This window comes from Polypterus senegalus, chromosome 2, assembly GCF_016835505.1.
Source record: "Polypterus senegalus isolate Bchr_013 chromosome 2, ASM1683550v1, whole genome shotgun sequence".
Taxonomy (NCBI): Eukaryota; Metazoa; Chordata; class Cladistia; order Polypteriformes; family Polypteridae; genus Polypterus; species Polypterus senegalus.
In genome coordinates this window covers 238,119,618-238,140,276 of record NC_053155.1, presented here as the reverse complement: position 1 = coordinate 238,140,276, position 20,659 = coordinate 238,119,618, and the positions used below count along the sequence as shown (strand labels likewise).

Sequence of the window (20,659 nt, the reverse complement as noted above, 5' to 3'; positions counted from 1 at the left end):
AGAGGGATATCACTAGGAAGTGTACTGTGGGAACACATGGCTCTGGGAGACAGTCTACCTCCATCCTTACCTTATAAAGGTCTCCTAACCAGGAAAGATGCCACTAACCATCCCAGTCAGGATGCCCATCTATCCTTCTCCTTCCATGATATAGGCCTCCAGGTAAGGAGTCATTCATCCCAACTGGGATGTCAGCCAAAGTGCACCATCTATGACAATATAGTCATGTTTACATGGAAGCAAGTTATCTGGAGAGCTTGTGAATCCTTTGTCATTTGTACCTCCTTATTAACTGAAGGCTAGTTAAGAAAACAAGCAATCAATTAAAACCAAAATTCAGCTGTTTAAAGAAAAGATAGGAAATTAAGGGTTATGAGTCATAACAAATATTAGTGTGTTCCGATCCAGGGACACTGAGATGTCATCAAATAGAATTTTCATTCTAATGACTACAAGTACCATTTAAATCCTATTGTAGTAATAGCATTACATGTAACATAACATGATGTAACATAACAAAACATTACAACCTCAGATCGGCTTTGTCCATTTCAGGATGAAGGGAAGCTGAAGTTTATCTGAGCAGGCAAAGCAAAACAATGGAAATGACATCAGTCCATTATAGGACACATTCACACTCTTGTCCATTTTTCAGTTGCCTATTGGCCTAAGATAAATGTGTTTGGGAAGTAAGGAGACAAAAACACACAAACAAAAAGAGAATATGCAAAGCCCACAAAGACAGTGACCATTAAAGAGAAGAACAATTATCTTATGTTACATTACTACAGTATCTATCTATCTATCTATGGTATAGTGCCTTTATATCTGTCTATCTATCTATCTATCTATTGAGGGCTTGTGCCTCCTCCAGACCGCGAGGGGCCGCCCGTCCTGGTTATGTTGGGGGCCTCAGGTGAAGGGCTTGGAAGCCCAGCCCTGTAGGGACCTGTGGCCACCGCCAGGCGGCGCCCCAGTGCCTGAATATCCCAGGAGCCCAGCACTTCCGCCACACCAGGAAGTGCTGGGGGGAAGATGACAGGGGACACCCGGACGGCTTTCGGGTGCGCAGCCGGCACTTCTGCCACACTGGGGCGTGGCTACTGAGGAATGCCGAGAAGCAGCTGGAGCCCATCCGGTTTCTATTTAAGGGGCCGCCTCCCTCCAGTCATCGGCAGAAGTCGGGTGGAAGAGGACGGAGCTGGAGGGAGGACTAGAGGCGGCCAGGAGAAAGGCAGTGGAACTGTGTGGCCTGGACATTGGGGGAATCGGTGCTGGAGGCACTGGGAAGTGCACAGACTGTAAATAGTTGTAAATAAAGGGTGTGTGGTGAACTTAGGATGTCCGTCTGTGTGTGTCCGGGCCAGCGTTCACACTATCTAACAAAGGTTCATCATTCGACAAGAAGAGATAGGGATTACCTCTTGTGAAGTTAAAATGATGTATGCATTGAAGGTGTAAATTCTGACAGATTTAAAAGTAAAATTGCCACAAATAGAATGATTTGACACAATTAAATATTTTAACAAAAAGAAACAAAGCTATTTGATTTGCCTAAGAGATTCCAGAAGAAGTAAGTCTGTCTTGTTAGAATTTAGTTAAAAGAAGTTTGAATTCATTCAAGTACTAATGTTGTTGAGACATAACGTAAGTTTACCTTTAAACAGCATGCATTAAAGAGAGTTAATCACGTAGAGCTGGACATCCTCAGTACATAAGTAGATTTTTATGTTGCATCCAGGTTTGATTTAATTCAGTTTAATTGAGTTTATTTTTTTGTTGTGCTCTTCATGGATCACAGGCTCAGAGCACATGCAGAAATTTCTGTAAAACACCTCACTCTAATAAAAGGATAATTGTCTCAGTCATTCCAACAGATTACATACATTTTTAGTAAAAAGGTAATGCATTTGTCATTCCAACAGATGGTGCATCACAAGCATTAAAACGTCTTTTATGAATTCCATACCAAATGGCATATAACAGAGACACAGGCATTGCATAATGCACTGCAAACATTACCCGCTGAGGTCTATGTTGATTACTTCGATTTCAGCCCATCTTAGACGGATAGCATAGCACAGTGATAATATAATTAAATCATACACATTTTAAAGGCATGGACACACAAATTTCGTTGAGTAGTAAAAAAGAAAAATAAAATAATATAGTTAACTTTTTTAGTATTGACAGGCACTCACTCTTCAAACTATCTAATGAAAAATATTAATTCAATAAAAGCAGAAATGTGCCCACTTCTGTTTAGGTATGTGCCAGTTACAATCAGGAGTGCAGACCTATACTAGCAGCACTGGCAGCACATCTAATGAGAAGCTTAGCAGGATGATTCTGACCTCTGAGTGTTTGTTACCCTCAAGTTTATTTTCTATACTGCACATGTGTGTACTGAAGCATTAAAGTATAAAAATGTTTAGAGGCTGCACGCATTTACTGTTTCAAATCAGTACAGATGGATACCATCTGTAGTGACAGCCATTTATAGGCTTAAAGGAATTTCAGCCAATCAGTAGCCAGGTGCCTTAGGACAAAAATTACAATTAAAACCACACACTGCCATACTGTAAAAAATCACAAATATACTTCATGTATGCATTTCTGCTATTAGACTAAATTTGAATCTGGCTTTAAATCAATTCTTGAACCCTTTAGGGTTGTGAATAGCTCAGAGGACTAAATTCCACTTTTTTATTAAGTTTTATATGCTGAAAAGATGCAAATTCTAATGGCTTTTTTTCTCTTATTGATCCCAACTACTTAAAAGAATGGAAACTGAATAACTTGAAATTATTCTCTGCATAGAAATTGTTTTTCTGCAGTATACCTCAAGTTCCTTCACACCGAATAATGACTTTTATTAAACATTTTTTTCACTCCTTCTACTTGTTCTCAGTGGGACAGGTATCTGAGAACGTTTTGGTCTTGATGCCATGAACCTCGGTGATACGTACTGTTTCATCATCTTTTTGGTCTCTTATGGAATGAAGCAGATTTTCCTGCAGGTCTTCTCCATGCATTCCTCATTTTCTGTTATCTTTCAATTTCATCATCTCAGACACAGATTAGCATCAATATAGAATCTTCTTTTTTGACATCAAATGTTAAAATAAATTGCATTTGGAGAAAAATGCATTATGATGATGTTAAAGGAATACATTAAAATACTGTGCTTGTTTCTCAAAGTTTCCATTAACGCTATAGTCCACTCAGAAATCTAACCAAAAAGAATCGGACCTTTCTAGCCCATTTTATTTGCTACCTTTACAATATGTGAATCCGATTCTGGTCTGAGTTACTTTGTGTTTGTCATCTACAGTATTTTCTCTCTATGGCTTTCCTTGCTTGGTCCCTTTCTCTAAGGTGTGAAATGCAAAGTAACGCATTCCCCAAAACTCAAAAGACGTCTTTCCCTTAACTCAAAAACAGACCTTTTAAACCTCAAATTAGAGGTGGGAACCATAGGAAACCCCCTAATCCAAATAACAAAACAATATTTCTCGGAATATTACAGTTTATCAACAAAAAGAATTCAAATGGTAAAAGAAGAATAATAATCCAGGACAGGTAAAATATACCAATAACTATCTGTTAAGGATCTCTTTGTATACCACGTTGTCAGTTCAGCACTCCGGTTGTAATATGACCAAGCTGTGCATTGAGATTACTGTTGAGAATGTAACGTATAGTTGTCCAGGAGAAAAGCAATCTTGCCGTTGCCGTTGCGATGTCCACGGCTTTATTTAATGTTAGCTAAGACCCGGCACTTAAAAGTTTCTCGCTACAGCAATTTTAACTCCGTTACAAAGTGATCCAAAGTCTCATTTATACCTCGTGTGTTCTCATTAAACTTGTATCTCGCGAATAAAGTATTCAACGAAGGCATGACAAACGGCAGTGGGAGCGTGTCCATAAACTTAATTTAAACTTACAGTTTACACCGTGCTTTGTTTCCGCAGTAGCTGCACTTAATAAGCTTGTATGTGTTTTTCTTTAGCGTTCTTTGGGAGCTCTTCCTTCTTTTCTACGTACTGCGTTCACAGTCAGTTCACATGATTACGTAGGAGGCGTGATGATGTGACACGCGGCACCGCCCCCCACGGCCATCGAGCTAAAGTCCATTACAGTATATGGAGAAAAATAGGTTCCAGTTATGACCATTACGCGTAGAATTTCAAAATGAAATAAGTAAGCTGTAAGGAATGAGCCTGCCAAATTCCAGCCTTCTACCTACACGGGAAGTTGGAGAATTAGTGATGAGTGAGTTAGTGAGTGAATGAGCGAGTGAGCGAGTGAGTGAGTGAGTGAGTGAGTGAGTGAGTGAGTGAGTGAGTGAGTGAGTCAGTGAGTCAGTGAGGGCTTTGCCTTTTATTAGTATAGATCTAATACCAAACTGCACAGAGATGAATAGCCTATGTACTGATCTTTTGTAAATGTTATGAAGACCAAAGCAAGCCATTGTTAAGGTCTTGTTACATAAGAGTAAATGAATAATAGATACATTTTTGCAGTACCTAAAGTATTACCAAAAGAAGATTTACAGACAGAGAAAAGCAATCCGAAGATTTCCAGTGAGAGGTAAGTGAAAGAGATGTTAGCAGTGAGAATGGAAGTAAGAAAATCAGACACATCAAACTGAAATCTGAACACAGAAGGGATGTCCCAAAACATATACATGGACATGCCTGGCATGTTCAGTGAGCAGAGGTAACAGTGAGATCAGAGGTCAGTCCCCAGTTATATTGTTTGCATGGAGGAGAATATTAAAAGGGTGAAGAAACTTAAATTGAGTTTGTTGATAATTAGGATTTCTTGATACTAAGGAGACATTTTTAAAATATACATTTCATGATATAGAAGGAGCAGAGGAAAGATCTCTGTACAAAATGGATTTAATTGATTAAAGGTGATGGGATGTCTTACAAAGAATTGCGTATAAGGTTGACATTGGATTCTGGGTAGGGGACACCTAGAATTTAGACAGAAGATGGGAGGCAAGAACAGACGATACTGGAATCCATGAGCTTTATAAACAGATCTAAGTTGTAAGTAAAAGAAGAAGGAAGATTTTAGAGACTAGGATGTCTGCAAGCTTGATTCATCAAATTTTTTCTTTCAGAGTATGAATACCTTTGCTATCCCAGGCATGGAAAGCAATTGGACAATCACCAAAGACCAGATTGTGCAAAGTGCAAGAAAATGTGTGCCAGCTTGGACAAGGGCCAAGACACCTCACCTCTGACTGTGTTATGACTAGGCTTACTGTGTAATTGCAAAAAATAGCCTGACAAACATACATATATGTTTGTTATATGTTGTCACACACACGCGTTTAGGGGGCAGCCAAAGGGCCCAAAAGAGCGTGAAAGAACAAAAGATAGGGGATTGGAACAGAGTACTAATGCTTTTTCTCCTCTCTCGACAGACCAACAGAAGAATAAAAAATCACCCTCACCTCAATATCACGACAATAAGCCATTTCTGGCTCCCCGTGATATCTCTACTCCCACTTCTGGTCCTTCTCTGATCACTTCACCTCTGTCCGTTCTGATAACTTCACCTCCGACTTCCGTTAAAAACGTCATTTCCTGCCAACTCATTTCCCTTTCCTCCATATTGCAGTTCCTGTCATTATTACATAGAAATTCAGCAAAGAAATCTCTGGCTGTCAGTTGTCTGTCCTACAAATTTTGACCATTGCTTCAGTCCTTTGTGATTACTCTGCCAGCAGCAACATTATAGGAGGAATTCCCACAACTCTTGATCCTCTTATTCTGTTTTTTATTTCTTCACAATGCAAAAAGTGAAACAATTTGGTTGCATGCTGTTACTGAGCAAACTTAATAAAGAATCTTACATGCTCAAAGAATGCATAAAATATTTATTTGCACATCATTATTTTTAGAGAACATATATATATATATATATATAATACAAGCACAAGACAAATGTTACAAAGTAATTCTCCAAGCAAGATGAACAAAAACATAGTATGTGATGACAGTCTTACTTCCCAGGCATTTATAGAGCTGGTGTAGGAAATTAAGTAAGATAATGCAGATGCAATATTATGTGTTCATGGCCCTCACCCCTCAGGACCTATAGATCTACATTTACTTTTATTGACTTAACAAATGAAGTATGTTTTGTTACCTAACAGTCCCACAGGTCATTTTGTAGAAATGTAGAAAACGTACATATTAAACCCTAATATTTTTCCCTTGTCTCTGTTGCGTTATTTGCACACTACTAGGTATTTAAACCCTTGAACCTGTAAGTTGAAAGTTATTCCACCACCAATAAACGTATTTTTCTCTAGTGCAGCCATAAGCAGTGTTTTGTTCCATGAAGCGCTTGTTTCAGTTCAGTTCCTCACACAGACTTCTTTCTTCATTTCTAGATGCGCCATTTATCTAAAGAAATTCAGCAAAAGAACAAAGAGTAGAACCTTGCTAGGCTAATCATTTTTTTGACACTTAAATCAATACATCTGTCTCAATCTGCCATACCTCTGGTTATTCCAAAGCAGTTTTCACAGTGCACGGTCCGTCTGTAGAGCCACAAGCTGTCACCTGCCTTCAAATTTCCCAGGGAAGCATTGCATACTTCACACTGCAACAAAAGGATTATGAGAAAGTTTTAGTGCAGCAGAAGGTACCCTTAATCACCACTACTGCTTTGTGGTAACCAGCTAAATACTTGATCAATGACTTTGAGCTCATGCAATAGTCACTTGCTTTCTTCACTTGAGCAACATTCATTTTTATATTTTATAGCTAAGGATGCAGTATAATAGTAGATCTTCACAAATACATTTTGTATCAGAATTAATGGACACATTTACGTATTGCAGTGGTTCTCAGTCTGTGGGGTGGGCCCCCCTAGGGGGGCGCGAAGAGGTGAAAAAAAGAAAACAAGAATCAAAAATATGGAAAAAAACATCTGTTGAAACCAAAACAAATTAACTTAAACTACATTCTGATACTAGAACAATAAATATAGAGTTGGATAAAAGTCGATAAGAGTTAAGTAGGCATGATAAAATGTGCATCTACATTTCAAAAAAATGTTAGGGGGGGGGGCACGATTAAAACTGTTCTGAAAACTCGGGTCGCAAATACTTAAAGGTTGAGAAACGCTGATGTATTGTTATGAAAGTTAGAGATCGAGCACACAAGATAAAGCAAATAAAAATAAACCTTTACCACCAAATTGTACCTATTAGAAATTTTTGTTCTTATACCACAAAGATTTGTTAATCTTTGACCCACCTAAATGATTCAATTCTCTATCTTTGTGTAATATTCCTGTCTTAAGTTGTCCTTCAGGCGGCAAAGTGGAGCAGTGGGTAGCGCTGCTGCCTCACAGTTAGGAGACCCGGGTTCACTTCCTGGGTCCACCCTGTGTGCAGTTTGCATGTTCTCCCCGTGTCTGCATGGGTTTCCACCGGGTGCTCCGGTTTCCTCCCACAGTCCAAAGACATGCAGGTTGGGTACATTGGTGATTCTAAATTGTCCTGTGTGTGTGAGCGCAACCTGTGGTGGGCTGGCGCCCTGCCTGGGGTTTGTTTCCTGCCTTGTGCCCTTTGTTGGCTGGGATTGGCTCCAGCAGACCCCCATGACCCTGTGGTTAGGATATAGCAGGTTGGATAATGGATGGGAAGGAAGTTGTCCCTCTCCTGTTCTGTATAGGGTGGTCCAAATCTAATTATGCAATTTTCATTACGCTATAACTTATTAAGTTTATTACATAGGGAATTCACAAAAAATTATTTTTATTGCCGATAGATGGCAGCACCTGCCCTGCATTCCAAAATGGTGGGGAGACGGTTGTCAGTCGAACAGCGGATGCAATTTGTTTGCCTTTTCATAATTGCTTAATTAGATTAGCAAGACATTTTCATCCCTGGGAGTATTCATCACCCCAAAGTAATCTTCTACGGAAGCTCTCAGCACTCCTTTCACTCACCATTAACTTAAGAGCATTCTAATTAAGACCAAAATGTGTGTGCCATCCACGTTATGTGGACTCTACATGTCTGGTACTGTTAGGTAAGAATTGTGTTGTCTAAATATCATAACTGTAAGCTATGGGACTATTTCATCCTTCAGAACTCTTTTTGCTTATGGAACTGCATGAAATCCCAGTGTAGCCTGCATTTTTCAAGGATTTCCAAATGCTGTAGTTCAAAAATAGTTTAAACGTGGCTACCAGAAGAGCATTCCAGCACTAGTATGAATTAATGTACCTAAAAAAATTGCACAGTCCAAAGTGCCTTCTTTTTAAAGATTTTAATGAAATTCAAAGCAATCAATTCACACAAAAAACAAGGAAAAAAAGTTCATAATACATGCACAAAATGGGGGAAAAGGGAAACCTATGGTATTCTGCTTGAGGATTAAGTATCCAGGTTAGATTTCTTAAGGTTGCTATATATTTTCTCATTTACTGTATTTATGTATATAACATACACAACAGTCAGAAACCTATATGGCCTTCTGTCTTACAGTTCATGTTTCTTTCCAGCTGTCTAACTTCAATGTAAGGGTATACTATTGTCACACATAGCTAACATTCCATTACCTTTAACTTAAAGGAGGTTAAACGACATTTTCCATTATCACAGCCTTTTTTTTTCAAAGTTTTAATTTTTAAAAGAAGTTTTGAATTTGGCATGCCTTGACTGTTCAGGCAACTACTGTAAGTTCCACAACATTTTGGACTCAGACTTTAAAAGCAGAATAACTGCATATTGCAGTGGGAGGGTAAACCCAACATATCAATTCCAGATGGTAAGTAAAACCAATATTGTGTTTACTCTAAACTTCATTATGTAGCAGAGAAGAACAAAAAGACAGATAGATAGATAGATAGATAGATAGATAGATAGATAGATAGATAGATAGATAGATAGATAGATAGATAGATAGATAGATAGATAGATAGATAGATAGATAGAGCTGTGAAACATGCAATAACAAATTTGCAAATCCTAGCAAGACTGAATGATGTTGCAAACTACATGATAGATATTAACTGATGGAAATATTTTGAATGATTATATATTGAGATTGTAAATTAGTTATCCTTATTTTTGCATAATGTTAACCCATAGTATTAATTGATAGAGTTTATGCTTACTTTTCTAATATTAATTTTGTTAGACCTCAGTGCAGCATTTGACACTGTCAGACATGACATTCTACTGTCCAGAATGGAGAACATGCTGGGTATCTCTGGCACTGCCCTCCAGTGGTTCAAGTCCTATCTGACTGATAGGCAAGAGTTTGTTAGTCTTGGCAACAGCAGATTCAGCTCAGCACCAGTCACACAAGGAGTTCCTCAGGGCTCTGTCCTCGGCCCTCTTCTCTTCTGTATTTATATGCTTCCCCTTGGCCATATTATTCGTAGCTATGGACTGGGTTATCATTTTATGCAGACAATACTCAAATCTACTTCAACTTCATCAGAGCTTTCTCATCTCACAACCTGCCTTAGTGAAATTAAAAATTGAATGGGGCAGAACTCTTTAAAATTAAATTGCAACAAAACTGAACTCCTGCAAATTGGAACTAAAGTGCTACTTAAGAAAATGAGCTGCTTTTCAGTCAATCTTGACAGTGATCTCATCAGACCTTCTTCTGATACAAGGAATCTTGTTGTCATTTTTGATTCCTCCCTTTCTTATCCTGCCCACATAAATCACATTAAGAAACTTTCTTACTTTCACTTCTGTAACATATTCCGTGTTTACTACTTCCTCTCCTTTTCTAATGCTGAGAAACTTGTCCATGCTTTTATCACATCCCGCATCGATTATTGTAACTCGCTGCTGGCAGGTGCTCCTTCTAATCTTATATCACAGCTCCAGCTTATTCAAAACTCGACTGCAAGAGCCCTTACTCGAACCAGCAGCAGCGAGCACATCACACCCATCCTGCTCCGTCTTCACTGGCTCCCTGTGTCTTACAGAATCGAATATAAAATCCTACTAATAACCTACAAAGCCTTAAATAACCTCGCGCCAAACTACATCAGTGACCTTGTCCATCACTATGTGCCTGCCTGCCCACTAAGGTCCTCTGATTCTGCCAATCTTGTTGTGCCCCACACTAATCTACACTCCATGGGTGACAGGGCCTTCAGCTGTATAGCGCCCAGACTCTGGAATGTCCTACCGAAATTAATCAGGTCAGCTGACTCCATGAATTCTTTTAAAAAACAACTCAAAACTCATCTGCTCAGGAAGGCTTTTAGCTCTACTTGACTTCATTCCCCTTCTCTCAGTTTACCTCTCTGTCAAGATGCTCATGTAACCTGTATGTGTGTGCGAGACCATCAATTATGTTGTCTGTTAGGCTTTCTCTGAATTTACTGCCTTAATCTTCTTTATTTATTTATCTGGTTTAGTACAATACTATGTACTGTATACCTTGCCATTCTTTCTTAAACTCTGTGACTTAAGTGCCTTAAGCATGGGAAAGGCGCTATATAAATAAAATGTATTATTATTATTATTTGTAATTCTTTAAGGTTTGTTTCCTTGTGATTTATCCTGACTGTATGATGTTCTACACTGTCGTATTTTCCTATGAATTGTAATGCTGTTCTCTTGTGGAAAAAATAATGTAGAGCACTGTATAAAAACATCTATTGACTAATTGGATGATTGGTTGTTTGATTATACTGGCCACCAGTCACTTGGAAGCCTCTTAGTTCTCCAGATGACTGAACTTTTACTACAGCAAATCAGGGCAGCTGAAAGACAGGTGCCTTTCTGCTTTAAATGGAGGTAGTGAACGAGACTGAAGGATTGTCAGTTAGCATTTGTAAAGCCTTTCACTTTCTGAAGCTGCTTTTTCCCTGTGAGATGGAACCATTTCTGGCAGCATCAGTTTTAAAGTGGAAGCCAAAGCTGGACATTATGGCAGTGCATCCCATGTCTAAGAATACAGTCATGCTCAGGTGTAGCATAAAGTAACCAGTTAACTTAATATAGATATCATTGACATATGGTAGAAAATTGGATTATTAGAAAAATAGCACTGAGAAACTGAAAAGTCTGAGCAGACAATGACTAGCATGGGAGTGCAATGCAGGACATGGCAGCTCTGAGGCAGCAGTTCTAAACATAGCACTGCTAGAAACAAAAATGAATTGAATTTAGTTCAACCTGCATCATAAAAGATGTGTTTGTATACTGTAAAAGTCAATTTAACAGCCAGTTTTAGAAAACATGCTTCCATCTACCTAGAAGTACTTTAAAAGTAAAAACATATTACCTTTCTGTCTCAAATATTGTTGCAGAGATTCACTGAGTAGAAAAAATTGGCAAACTATGCCAGGTTTGAAAGCATGTTCTTGTTAAAGCTTTGTACTTAGTTCTTAAATAGGGCCATTGTAAAAGGAATGTTTTTGTATATTGTCCCGGGCAGACAAAATAAGTGTCATTTTCCAAAAATGCTATAAGATCTTTTCTGTTGGGGTCACACATTCCGTGGAGGTTTGTCAGAGGAGAGAGGGGGAACAAGGAAGAGGCAACATACAGGGAGAACAAGTGGCATAGGCATGAGTGAATAGAAATTGACTTGAGAAGAAAAGGTTCTTTAGTTACAAAGTCAGAAAGAAAGAATTCCCCAAGACACTAACAGTTGGGAATTTTACACTGGAGGTTGTGGATGGTTTTACAGTAATCCCTACTCGATCGCGGGGGTTGCGTTCCAGAACCCCCCACGATAAAATCCGCGAAGTAGAAACCATATGTTTGTATGGTTATTTTTATATATTTTAAGCCCTTATAAACTCTCCCACACTGTTAACATTATTAGAGCCCTCTAGACATGAAATAACACCCTTTAGTCAAAAGTTTAAACTGTGCTCCATGACAAGACAGAGATGACAGTTCTTTCTCACAATTAAAAGAATGCAAACATATCTTCCTCTTCAAAGGAATGTGTGTCAGGAGCAGAGAATGTCAGAGAGAGAGAGCGAGAGAAAAGCAAACAATCAAAAAATCAATACGTGCTTTTGGGCTTTTAAATAAGGTGAAGCACCGCGATAAAGTGGCATTTTTTAGAGGAGCGTCCGTATCCTCTAGGCAAACAGCCCCTCTGCTCACACCTCCTCCGTCAGGCGCAGAGAATGTCAGAGAGAGTGAGAGAGGCAGAGAAAAGCAAACAATCAAGCACCGCGCGGGAAGCATATCGTATATCATCGAGGAGTTTTATTTAATACGTAATACATGCTCTGATTGGGTAGCTTCTAAGCCATCCGCGAATAGCGTCCCTTGTATGAAATCAACTGGGCAAACAAACTGAGGAAGCATGTACCATAAATTAAAAGACCCATTGTCTGCAGAAATCCGCGAACCAGCGAAAAATCCGTGATAAATATTTAGATATGCTTACATTTAAAATCCACGATGGAGTGAAGCTGCAAAAGTCGAAGAGCGATATAGCGAGGGATCACTGTATTTGAATTGCAAATAAAAGTGGATCTGAACTATCAATTCAGTGTGGCTTCAATGATTTTCATCTTAGAGTTCATTACAGCACTATGCTGGAAATTAGTATTAAAAATTGGTAAACTACCACAGATAATATACCCATTTATTTATCATCAGAGTCACAGGTAGTTGTAGCCTAGTCTACTGGCAATGAACACAATTCAGACCTGAATGAAATGACAATCTCATTGCATGTGATGCTGAGGAGAGGACCGTCACTAACCTTAAAACAGGTTGCATGGCAATTGATGTGCAGCTCATTGAGGATCATCTTTGGATCGATGCCAAGTGGTTTCCGGCAATAAGTACACAAGTCCTTATCGATAATGTTTCTGAAGGCAATACATCAGGGAAAGTTCTTACTTGAATTATGTCATTAACAATTTATTTTACGATATGATAAAGTTACATCTTATTTTTCTGTTATTGTCAAAAAATACTGACCTGTCAGAAGTAGAATATACCGTCTTAATGGATGATGATGAAACATTATCATTAACATTTACTTGAGGTTTGCTATAAAGAAAAAAAAGCATGTTTATAGCAACCTCATAAAGGTTTGAGAAGACTTTACATTGTACATGGCTAAAAAATGAACAGCTCTGCAATTACAGGTAGGCTTAAGTAATTTAATCTCAAGAAATCCCAAAGTTTTTTTAGATTGCATTACATTGAGGATCAGTTACTTTAAGTTAGTGTCTGTTGTGCTACCCAGTTTCAAGTTTTACACTTGAACACATCACCAAGCAGCTGTTCCTTAAAGTTCCCACTTCTAGCCCTGGAAATTCAAACACGGATTGTACAGTATGCATGTTAATCAATTATAACAGGAAAAAATGGTATGAAATGGTCCATACAGTATTTCCATGTAAATCTCACTTTAGTGATACCACAGGTAATCATTCGACAGAAGATTTTACAACATAATATAACCAAATACATTCACTTATACTTATTATGTTCACAAATAAATGTAGAGTAAAATGAACAGGAAACTGAATGAGGTGAACAATTTAAATAATATCTAATTTGAAACAAAACACCTATGGTGATCAGACACAAACAAGCTACACAGATAGAGAGACTGGTATAGGGGTGGCTAAATGCCTAAGTCTCTGTCCACTGTTACAATCCTAGTTGTGGGTTTGTGTGTTCTCTTCTTTCTCTTTATCATCCAGCATGTACTCTGGTAGGACAAACAAGCTGTCAGTTATCTTCACTTATAAATTTCATTGTGTGAGTGTGTATGCAAAATTGCATGTGCCTCTGTGTGCTTCCATGAGGGTGTACATGTATATTTAAATAAATTATTTCTCTCAAAAAACTACTTGTGGAGTTTTTTTTTTCTTTTTCTAATCAATAGGCCCTGATCCTATAGCTAAATGGAACAGACTGTAAAAAATCAAGGTTAAATTAAACAATTTCTATGGCAGTTATCGCCAAACATAAGTGAAACGGTTTTTGAAAATATTTGCAGGGAACCAAACTGGACAAAAAAATAACAGGACTTGAACCAGTAACAAGACAAACATGATGCAACTTACTGTATTTGAAAAAATGATGTACATTTTTTTAGAAGTTATCACTGTACATGAGTTTCCACAGATGCACATACAAATAAAATGCTAAAATCAACTTAATGTTTTGAACATCATACAATCAGAATCTGAGTTTAATTCAATAGCAAATTTTTGACCTCATCTCTTAACTTCCATTTACACAGCCTTAATTAAAAATGAACATCCACAATTGCATACATGGGTATAAATAAGCAGAAACATACAGTACTTGTTAGAGGCATGCATACAAAGAGTTCATTGACCTGCCTCTTTCTTATTGGTTCAAATGCCCACAAGAACGTCTTATCTAGGAGCTCCTGTTTCAGACTTGCTCAGCCCCTCCACACTGCCATGCTGTGCCATCTTTCTCTAGAGATCACCCGCCCATGCCACAGTTCTGTACTGCAGCTAGAATTATATTTTATTTTCACATGCCTAAATATTATTTCTATATAAACGTAAATACATTGTACTTTGAATAATATATTACATTTTTATTCCAAAAATATAGTATTATTAAATTGCATCTATGTGCAAACTAAGCACGAGAAACACATTTGCCTACTTTTGAGTAGTATTTGACAAATTATTTACATGCATTTTCAATGAGGTTCTATTTCATACTGCTAGTGTTACCAATGATATGCAATTCTGGGTGTTTATTGTTAAAATCAAAATACCATACCTGTTTTCCACAAGGGAGGTTTTCGTATACACATATGTTTCTGGAGGACTAGAATTTAAATTGAAGCTGTAATGCAAAAAGAAATATCAAGATAATTTGGTACATTAAAAAAATTATATTCGACTTGATCATTTTTTCAGACTCTAATTACAAGAAGTGGAGAAACAAATTTGAAAACTGCTTTTGAATGAACTGAACTCTGTGTAGGTGGGTATTGATGTTTACCCTTTTGGCAGTCAATCGGTTATTCGTGTTTCCTTTAAAAGCAAAAGCTCCCTTGTTGGAATAAGTTCTTTTAAAATGCGCCATTTTAAATAACCGAAAATATAGAGATATGATATTCAAAGGCGATATCCCTCCCATAGTGATTATGGCGGTACAAACAAAGAATCACATGAGAGAATTATACTTAGCTTTCTTTAATGACGATTTTACATGGTATAAAAGACTAAAGGAAGCCATAGCAAGACAATATCAAGGTATGATCTTGATCTACAGAGTCTGCCATTTTCGTCACTGCACTGAAAGGTTTTTCCGGACGGATGACATTATCCATCCATAGGCTTCAAAGGGTTTGGTAGCAGTCCAATCCTTATATAGTGTCTTCTCCACGTGCTGGTCCTCTTTGGTCTCCAAACAAGGACAGTAAAAGCTCAAACCCCACCTCCAACAAGAATAGCACAATGCTCACACTGCAGTTTGTCCCATTCTCCAAACTGCTAGGCTAATGGTTTCTAAATGCTGCCTAGCCCCAGTGTACCATAATTGGTCTGCCTGTATGAATGAATTCATAACAGTGTGCACAGAGACTGTGACATTAAACTTAATATTATAACAAACTGATTATCACAATTCTCCATGTACATAAAGATAAAAGATCTTTCTGTAATATGATTTAATAACAATCTGAGGCATGTGGACAATTGTTTTGTTGGAACAACAGATGTTCTATTCAAAAGGCGGTAAAATGCCAGTGTCAGAGCAGTTCTGATACCATTATTGGGTATTGCCTATATTTTATAAGGAGTTTTATTAAAGCACTAAATCCTATAGTTTCTAAAATTTTAAAAACTAAGAACATTTCTGCTTTGAAATTCTGCATTTCAAAATAACAAAGATGTTGTTTAAATATGAACTGCTACCCTCTGACACCTTGACCTCCTTTGCAGTCTCTCTAAAGGAAAGACCCACATTTTAAGGGTTATCTTGTCTGTCTTAGATTATTAATTTCCTTTTACTTGCCAACATGATAGCGATATACACAGTGCAATATTGTCAAGGTAATACTTCAGAAGGTGTAGCAACACCTCCTTTGTTCCAGCACTTCTTTTATATAGATGGTGGGTTTGTAAGTAATCACTGAAAGTTGGGACACTTGTAGCAATTGTTTGCATTAACCTTCAAGGCATAATCAACTCCCACTGCTGCAGAAAAATGGCATGATGTTAACATATTATTTGTTCCTTGAAAAAAGGCTTTTTTTAATCATTCCAAAAAGTTTTTTGTTAACCTAAACTAGGTTTTTTAACCTCTGGCAGTTTACCACTTACATTTGTACTATTTCAAGTTATTCACTGGATGTGAACTGTTCACATTTCAGTAGAAAATGGAAAAAAATATGCATGTTCTAAAACTTTATTATCTACAAATATAGATACTGTAAAACAGTCATTGTAAAGTAGCCACTAAATGTAACTGTTAAACATGTAATTATGGTGTAGGTTTAATTAGGTTAAATAGGTTTCTCAAAGCTCATTTTACCTACCTGGAATCAAACTTGTTGCTGGAATATGAAGATGTGTGAGGACTTGCTCCATCAATGAAGTCATAACTGTATTCACTTCTAAAAAAGGAAAACAATGCATTTTTATGCCTTATGGCAACTTTAAGAACAGATAGATGATTAAATATAAAAGTTGTTAATCTTCTGTATTGCTTGTTGATGTAGTGGTACTAACCTGAGTGTAGTCCAGTTACAAAACTGAGACATTATTCTAAAAGTATTCTTTATCTTAGCCTCTGAGTTTTCAGCATTTGCAGCTAATATTATGATATATGCCAAAATGGGTCCATGACAGTGAATATGCAACAATATGTTGGTGTTTTCATTTGCTTTGCTCCCTGGATAGGTTTTCATCTGCTCATGAACCTTAGAGAGTTTGGAAAATGTCACTGGGCTGATGGTTATTCAAACATGAAAGGGGTAACTCAATAATATTATAAACCAATTAAACTGGACACTTGCACAGCAGCATCTCCTTTAGAGTCACAAACTTTGCTGCTACATTGAATGTTAACCATTTCTGTGTGTGCATCCTATGATTGACCACTGTAAGAGGTCAATAGAGCTGTGCTTACTGATGCTTGCCCTTAATAAAGCGTTTTACACAATGAGGTAGATAGAAAGACAAATCGTGCCCCTGGGATTTGCTGATCTTGTAGCATGTGGAGATTATATGGGAATTTACGATTGTTCAAGAATCTTCTGGTTCAGTTGGGATTCCGTTTCCAGACCTGATCATTGTAATTTAGGAACCATAGGTTTCTTCACATAAGACACAACCACCAGAGAGATAAAACCTTGTAAACTTAATTACTCTGTGCAGCCAATATATCTTTAAAATGTTTACAAAATAACTTCATTTTCAAAAGTGATAGAGCAATCTCAAAGCAACAATCCATTTCCATTTCCATTGTCGTTTTTTCATTAAGGATGCAAATAGTTGAAACAATTCTAAAACTGGATGGATCTTGCTATCTTTTGGTCATTTGCTGCACTATTTTGTAAGCATTTAAGAAGAGGCTGGATGCAAACTGATAAAAGTTTGTGTTTCTCAGTTATCAGAAGATTTGGCCGCTATTCATAAATAACAATCACTTGACCGGTTATATACATTTTACCATCTTCTGCACTCAATTAAAATCCCTTTGAACACTGCATTGTGTAGTTGGATTTCCTCTTACCTGACAGATTTATTGTTTGTACAGATTTAGGAATGTATTGGAGAAGTTTGCTTACAGCTCAGCATCTCTTTTGAATAAATGAGCCCTTACCTTGGTTCACCCTTCCTGGTGATGGAATATGAAGTTGTAGTAGAGGACGGAGTATTTGTGTCATAAATGTGTTCAGTTGTCCTAGCGAAGAAATAAAAATACACTTTACACTAAGTATAACATTACAGATTCTGATCATTTCAATTGTACATTTGAAGAATTACCGGAGGGTAGTTGCTGTGCCTGGTCCAGATTTGCTGAAAGAATCCAAATTTCCTGAATTATTTTCTCTGAAAACAAGAAATGTCAAAAGAGAATACATTCAATATACAAAGGCAAAGCATGCAGGAACTTTTATTCAACTTTATTTCACATTTCAAAGTAAAAGGTGTCGGAGATGGCTGGGGTGGCGACCCGGCCGGGACACCTAGGAAGACCGGAGGAGGGCTTACGCCTTCCCCAGACCATGTGGGGGTGACCGCCCTGGTTCCTTTGGGGGCCATGGGTACAGAGCTTTGAAGCTAGGGGGCGCCTCCGTGCCTTTGGAGCCCTGGACCTTGGCACTTCTGCCACACCCGGAAGGGCTGGGGGAAGAAGAATGGGGACACCCGGAGTGCTTCCGGGAATACAGCCGGCACTTCCACCACACTGGGGTGTGTCGGTGGAAGATTGCCAGAACCCACCTGGAGCACATCCGGATGCTATAAATGGAGCCGCCTCCCTTTCAAATGATGGCTGGAGTCGGGAGTGCAGAGGACGAGGTCTTAGGAGGAGGCAAGGAGGCGGCCTGAAGAGTGAAGGCATTGTGTTGTGTGGGCAGGACTTTGGGGACTGGGGGACTGTTGAGCACTATTGTAAGTATGCACTTTGTAAATAAACGTGTGTGGGGTGATTTGAACATGTCTGCCTGCCTGTGCCCAGGTCATGTTCCACAAAGGGTATTCTAATTATCACACTTTTATTTAAGGATTATTGTGTGAGTTGTCAATGATATGGTCACAATCAGGTCACACTCCACCACTCAGGTAGTCAGTTGCTTGCAGGCTTCAGGTGAAGACATACAGAAATATGTTCAGTGCCAGGTGTAACAGACAGAGCCACATCACGGTACATATATTTGTTGTTAGTGTTTGCTGTTTGCATTGGAATTGATGAGGAAACACTTTTTCTACCACCAATTATGGGATGTGATGATATCAACAGATAGTATTCCCTAAATATCTGCTTCAAAAGTTTATCAAAGAAACAATGTTTCACAGCAAAATAATAAACGGCAAAATCACAAGGCTATTGTTATTAGGTTTTAGTGTTAAACATTCTGACTCTGTGCACTTCCTAAACGTTCTTATGTTCTTTTAATTGTCTGTGTTTGGTTTACTGCTTGCTCAACATTCATCCTTCTAGATCTATCAAAATCCAGAGCAACTTTAGCATTTACAGGGTCCAATATGAAGTCTTTAATTACAAAGCTGAAAACCAGGAGTGGCCTCTCCTAGACTTTCTGATATACTCTAATATGGGGATGGAAATTTAAGGAGTAAATCGCAAGACAATGATTATATTTTTATATTATGTACATTAAAGAATGATCAACAACAAATCAAATCAAATTAATAATATATTGAACAATTATTATAAAAGTAAAGTTGAACAGATCGGACTCTGCAGCTGCATGAATAAAAAATTGAGTATGTGATCAGGTAAAGTACCACTTCCGGTTAGCGGAAATAGCCAAAAACTTGATAGAAATCTACGTTTTGTACCTAATACTTGCATGCAAAATTTGGTTGATATAAGTGAAAGCATACTCAGGTCATTGTGTTTATATACACACACAGGCAGACACAAACATACAGTAATTCCAAAAATGGTATTTTTGGACTTGGGGGTCTAAAACGTCTAGATTCATCAAAATCTCGAAATTGAATTTTTGGCGGATTCCAATACTTTCCCTACACTTCGTATATGAGAAAGTCAGGGATCTCTAATGTGTCAAAATGAATCGAAATCTTGACATCGAATTTTTGGACAATTACAATACTTTCCGTAGTATATGAGAAAGTAAAAATGCACAGGAAATTAATAAAATAGGAATATAAAAGGAGGAAAAAATGAAACAAATACAAACACGTAATTAAAATAAAAGAACTATAAACTCAATTAGGAGAGTCCCTGCTAGTGTTAAGGAACCCACCTCTTGATGGATGCATGATTATAAGTATCTAGATGCCCAGATAGAGCAAGGGAGCTCCATATTTTAAAGGCAGAAGGAGACAATAGATGTTTGTGTCTATTGATGCAGCTTACACAATGAGGCAGATAGAAAGATAAATTGTGCCCCTGGGATTTGCTGATCTTGTAGCACGGGGAGATCATATGGGAGCTTTCCTACCCAAAGCTAAATTTACGATTGTTCAAGAATGTTCTGGTTCAGTTGGGATTCAGTTTCCAGACCTGATCATTGTAATTTAGGAACCATAGGTTTCTTCACATAAAACACAACCGCCAGAGGGATCAAACCTTGCAAATGTAATTACTCTGTGTAGCCAGGTTATCTTTATAATGTTTACAGTATAGTTTCATTTTCAAAAGCGAGTAAATAGAGCAATCTCAAAGCAACAATCCATTTCCATTTCCATTGTCATTTTTTCACTAAGGGTGCAACTATTTGAAACAATTCTAAAACTGGATGGTTCTTGCTATCTTTTGGTCATTTGCCGCACTGTTTTGTAAGCATTTAAGAAGAGGCTGGATGCAAACTGATAAAAGTTTGTGTTTCTCAGTTATCAGGAGATTTGGCCGCTATTCGTAAATAACAATCACTTGACCGGTTATATACATTTTACCATCTTGTGCAAGCAATTAAAATCTCTTTGAACACTGCATTGTGTAGTCGGATTT

At 37.8% G+C, this 20,659-nt stretch overlaps 1 protein-coding gene across 1 annotated transcript in view; it reads right to left on the bottom strand.

The window, feature by feature from the left end:
* Positions 1 to 6,241: 6,241 nt before the first annotated feature.
* The window catches only part of scel (sciellin), a 94,683-nt gene continuing 80,265 nt past the window's right edge, over positions 6,242 to 20,659 (bottom strand). Inside the window, exons 31-38 of the mRNA XM_039746316.1 lie at positions 17,983 to 18,048; positions 17,819 to 17,899; positions 16,530 to 16,607; positions 14,765 to 14,830; positions 12,965 to 13,036; positions 12,744 to 12,852; positions 6,525 to 6,627; positions 6,242 to 6,428 (exon numbers count right to left, since the gene is read on the bottom strand). Coding sequence (XP_039602250.1) covers positions 6,412 to 6,428; positions 6,525 to 6,627; positions 12,744 to 12,852; positions 12,965 to 13,036; positions 14,765 to 14,830; positions 16,530 to 16,607; positions 17,819 to 17,899; positions 17,983 to 18,048 — 592 coding nt within the window. The 3' untranslated portion in view covers positions 6,242 to 6,411. The remainder of the gene's footprint in view (positions 6,429 to 6,524; positions 6,628 to 12,743; positions 12,853 to 12,964; positions 13,037 to 14,764; positions 14,831 to 16,529; positions 16,608 to 17,818; positions 17,900 to 17,982; positions 18,049 to 20,659) is intronic.